The sequence below is a fragment of the Aptenodytes forsteri genome, unplaced genomic scaffold (genome assembly GCF_000699145.1).
Source record: "Aptenodytes forsteri isolate BGI_AS27 unplaced genomic scaffold, ASM69914v1 Scaffold92, whole genome shotgun sequence".
Classification (NCBI taxonomy): domain Eukaryota; kingdom Metazoa; phylum Chordata; class Aves; order Sphenisciformes; family Spheniscidae; genus Aptenodytes; species Aptenodytes forsteri.
In genome coordinates, this window is record NW_008794581.1 from 197,527 (window position 1) to 202,154 (window position 4,628).

At 45.5% G+C, this 4,628-nt stretch overlaps 1 protein-coding gene across 1 annotated transcript in view; it reads right to left on the reverse strand.

Moving 5' to 3' along the window:
• The window catches only part of MTX3 (metaxin 3), a 10,707-nt gene extending 10,509 nt beyond the window's left edge, over positions 1-198 (reverse strand). Inside the window, exon 1 of the mRNA XM_009272536.2 lies at positions 194-198. Within this exon, the coding sequence (XP_009270811.1) occupies positions 194-198 (5 nt within the window). The remainder of the gene's footprint in view (positions 1-193) is intronic.
• Positions 199-4,628: the final 4,430 nt, after the last annotated feature.

The following is a 4,628-nucleotide window of genomic DNA, read 5'->3' on the forward strand; positions in this document are numbered from 1 at the left end:
GGAGCCCCCGCGGGTGGGTGTCCTGCCCCCCAGCTGATCACCGCCTGCTGCCGAGGCTGCCCGGGGGCGAGGCCGCTGGAGGGGTCGCTGGGGGAAGGGACGTCGGCGACCCGAAGCCGTTGCCCTGTTGAGGAAACGCCGCCCGCCCTGAGGCACCGTCGTGTTACTCGTGAAAGACGGCGGCTCACGCTACCGCATTGCTGAACCCCAGCTCTGGCTCTGTTATTACACAAGAAGTTACGACTTTCCACAGGAGCAAAAAATTTGGCTTTCGATCAAATGTGAAGAGCAGTTGGCTTTAAAAATAAATAACTCTGATCATATGGTACCAGTTTTGACCAATGATAACCCATTCACTGTGTTTTTCTACTGTGGACCTTTAAAGGCATCAAGTTAGCTGTTTCATTTCAGCGTTCGTGCAGACATGCCACAGCACATCTAAATACTAAGTCAAGTAAAATGTTTCCATCCTTCCCACACAAGGAAAAAATATCACACACTGACTGAAAACAAACCCTACGCTGACCACCCTTATTCAGGTTTTCTATGCATAAAGAGATGAGGAGAGCAAGGGCAAAGCTTCATGTGTCCTCCCTCCCCCCCCCCCCGATCCATGGTTTCAGATCTGCATGAAATTTGTGGCAGAAAGTGTCATGATAAAAATCTGTAACACACATCTGAGATCATTCTGCTCCAGCTTACAAGGAACACGGGTGAAGAAACAACATATCCATTTTTTTCCTCAGAAAAACATACCACGGGCAACGTTAACAGTAGTGAAAAGTATTTTTGGGTTTGTTTTTTTTTTTAATGGCTACATTACATTTCTCCCTGTAAAGAGGTACTTAAGGTACACATTCTTAAGGACACCTTTCTTGTCTTTTCCTCCCTACAGGGACCAGCTAAGTCCTAGCCTGTCTGTCCAGGTACTTTGCTTTGGCCTGTTCACCGTGTGATCACCTTGCTGAGATGTGCAAGCTCTGGAGGCAAGGGTGGCTCCTAACAGCTGTGACCCCAAGTATCTGTTTCTGTAAGGAGGATGAGCCAGCTTATGGCTCTTCTTAAGGGAGGCTGCAAGAAGGCTTAGGAGGTAAATACGGGAGCAAACTTTCTTTGCATTGCCTTAGGGCCCAATTAATCTCTGTGCTGTTGTGGAGTCCAGAGCAAAGATGGAATAAAAGGCAATCTGCATCTTCCCTCCCCCATCCAAAAGCTCTTCAGGAACTTTTTCCTCTTGGTTGCCTGAGTGGAATTCCTATTAGCGTAAATGAAAAGTAAATAGGTGCATTAAGAATGATTTGAAAAAGTGGGGCTTCAACTTGTGTTTTTGAAAAAGCAAAACTTCTGAAACCCGTGTTTGAAACCTTATGTTCTACAAAATTTTTATGAAAATGTAGCAGGATCAAACCCAGAAGTGTCAACATAAATATGGAAGGATGTGGTTTAGAGCTGGTATTTCACTTGCATTGAGACATATCTTAATTGCCCATGAATCCTGATTTTAATCATCCATGTAATTCCATAAAAACAGTGAGTGTCCTGATGCATATTAGGAGCAAAATATGAAAGCTGAATTAAGCAGCAGAGATTCCTTTCTACTTGCCCTACCCCATTACTTGGAATTCAAACAAGTCACAGACACTTCTGTAAAGCAAAATCTATAATGTTGGCAGCTTCTCTGTATTCTGTATGCTTAGAATTTTATTGATTTATGTAAAGCAAATAGTTTATTTACAAATATTTTAATGGTTGAGGTTTACTTGCAGTTCCTATATAAAAAATTAGTCATATAATTCTGTAAGAAACTTCCTTACAAAATGTTATTGGCTTTATGAAAGTTTCTTGAAAACACAATATCCAATAATCACTTTCTGATTCTTATCCAAGATACTAACCTCTAGTAAGTTAAGCTGGAGTTTGTACTTCAGAGACTACACAAGAGTAAAAAGGCAATAGCTAATATTCCATTGTTTTTATTGAAAATGATGATTAGAAAGTCAAGTAGTTCCTTCCAGACAGCAGATAAACATTTTGTGAAAATCCCTTAAAGAACATTGTGCTTGAGCACAAAATCCCCTTCAGTCTGTAAAATACTCCAATAATAAAACTGAGCATAGAAATTAAAACTGGAAAAATTGCAGCGACCTTTATGTGTATTGGCTAAGTTCATCTAAACATGAACTTAAGCTTCTGTTTATATACATTGTGAACTGGTTCCTTTCTGTTATATTATATTGTGCAGCATGCTCTGTTTGCCAAATATTGCTTCCACGCGCATTCTTGAACAAGCACGAGAATAAGCGGATACAGAATATGGCCCTCACGAATCTAACACTAATGGGTATATAATGCTACAAACAAGATCATCCTCCCATAGCGTTGGTTAGCATCAGTGCAAGAGACTCCTCTGTAGTTAAATCAGAAGTGAAAACTGTTAAGTTAAAATTATTTAATAAATATTTTAACAGAGAAGGGAATTTTTCGAGAAAACATTTTGTATGTTTTTATAAACTCAAATAAATTACATAATAAATGGTTACAAATAATTGATGGTGTTCCCGTAGATAGGTGAAAGCAAAACTTTACTATCATTTTATCTTTTTTTTTTTGTCTGCTATAGTCACTGAATACTTTAATACGGAACTGTGATGATTTTGCAGACCTTCATGATGTTTTTGCGTCAGGCATTTAAGCCTATGTTTTCAAAGAGTGTTCTTTGGTGGTGAAGGGCTTCTCCTTAATAGATAGTAGAGCAACATCAGTGCCACTCTAGGTCCATGTAGTAGCCTCTGCAGCATCTGTGCTGTCTCCACCCTTTAGGTTGGGGACAAGTTCTGGACTGAGACTTCTTTCTAGGGAGCTTGTGGCACCATAAGTCCTTCCTTCTTCCTTTTTTTGTTCCACGTCCTTGCCTGCTGCTCTACCCCCTTTCAGCCTCCCTCTTTCTCCCTGCTCCATATCACTCTGTACCTGCTGCTCTGTTTTTCTCACTCCACTGTGCAGCTCTCTGCCAGCCCGCTGACACCACGTCATCCTGTCACTTCCACTGCAGGGGCAAGGATGGTGGGAGTGAAGCCGAGGCGTTTCTTGTTGTATGGAGACATATATGGAAGAGCGGCGGGGTGAGGAGGAGGAATAACGCTTTGCTGGGACACACTGGGTATGGGGGATCACCCTCCAGCCTGGTGACAGGCAGAGGAAGAAACGATCAACTAAAGGAGTGGGTCAACACTGCTACACAAATAAGCTAAGAAGTAGGGTGTGTTACAGGGTATATACCATGCAGGAAGGGCAACCAAAGGGCATGCGAATATAGGCCAGCTGAAGGTATTTGAAAATCTCACTGCACCTGTGTTGGAGAGGAGCCCACTCCCATGCTCTGTGCGGTGGTGGAGCTGCTTGGGCAGACCCTTCGCGGCGCGCTCCACCGCCCCAGCCCTGCAGCGTGCTGCGTCTTGCCTCGCACACAATGAGCCCCCCAAGGGCTGTTCTCCGTGGTGCTCATTAGCTGTATATGCCAAGCCTGATGTAACTGAACATTAATCAACACTACTTTGCTCACTTAACATAAAATTTCCCTCCTATTGTTGCCCTTCTTTTTATGATGTAAATAATATCAGACAGCTCCAGCTAGCTATTCCAACTGCGTGCTGGGTAGCAAGCTGCGAGGGGGCCAGCCATGGCTTCCTGGGTTTCTTCTGATGTGACAGCGGTTCATCTGCAGGGCTGAGTCACACAGAGAGGCACAGAACAAAGAGGGCTGTGCAGCAGGTTGGGAAGCCCACCACGTGCTGTCAGCTCCTGAGTGGGAGAAGTGCCTTGCAGCTCTTCTACTGCCACAGGGTCCCGTGGGAGACCCCATCCTTTGCGAGCAGAAAGCACGGGGTGGGGGTGGCCTGCCTGATGGGTGGTTTCAAATGGGCATGGCGGAAACTGGTTGCACAGCTGCCCAGCCCCAAAGGGGCTTACTCTCTTGCCCCCTTTCTCCCGTGCTTTCTTAACGTCAGCAACGCTGAGGCTAGAATTTTCTGGAGTAGAGGAGAAACAACGGGATAATGACAGCCTGGGGGCACACACAATACTGAAAATTGTTGTAGTTGAAAGCAGAATTCTTTTTTAAAACTGACTTTGGTTAAGTCATCAGGTTTGGGGGTTTGTTAAGGCAAGCAACCTTTTCCAGTAGCCTCAATCCGGTCAGTTTGAGCTCTCCCAATGTTCCTGAGCTCTCTGTGAAATGGAGGAGCAGATAGTATGTTCCTCGCTTTGCCAGTCAGTCTTCTAGAAACCCAATTTGCCCCAGTCTGCAATCTGCACGACCCCTTTTGGTGACTCTCTTCAGTTAGGAAAAGTGGATGGGTTAAATTCCTACCAAGACCAAGTCCACACACCAGAGCATCCCCATCTGCTTGGAATTCAATGCCACTAAACGCATCTCAGTTTCCAGGGCTCCTCAAAGAGCAGGCTCCAGCCGACAGGTGTAGATATTGCCGGACCTCGGCAGGATCTCCGGCTCTGCCCGGTCTCAGACACCCCCACCGACGCCGGTCGTTCCCGGCTCGGGCCCCGACGGTTCGCTCCCTTCTGGTCCACCCCACTGCTCGGCCGTGCCCCGCCGCGGCCCCCGACGG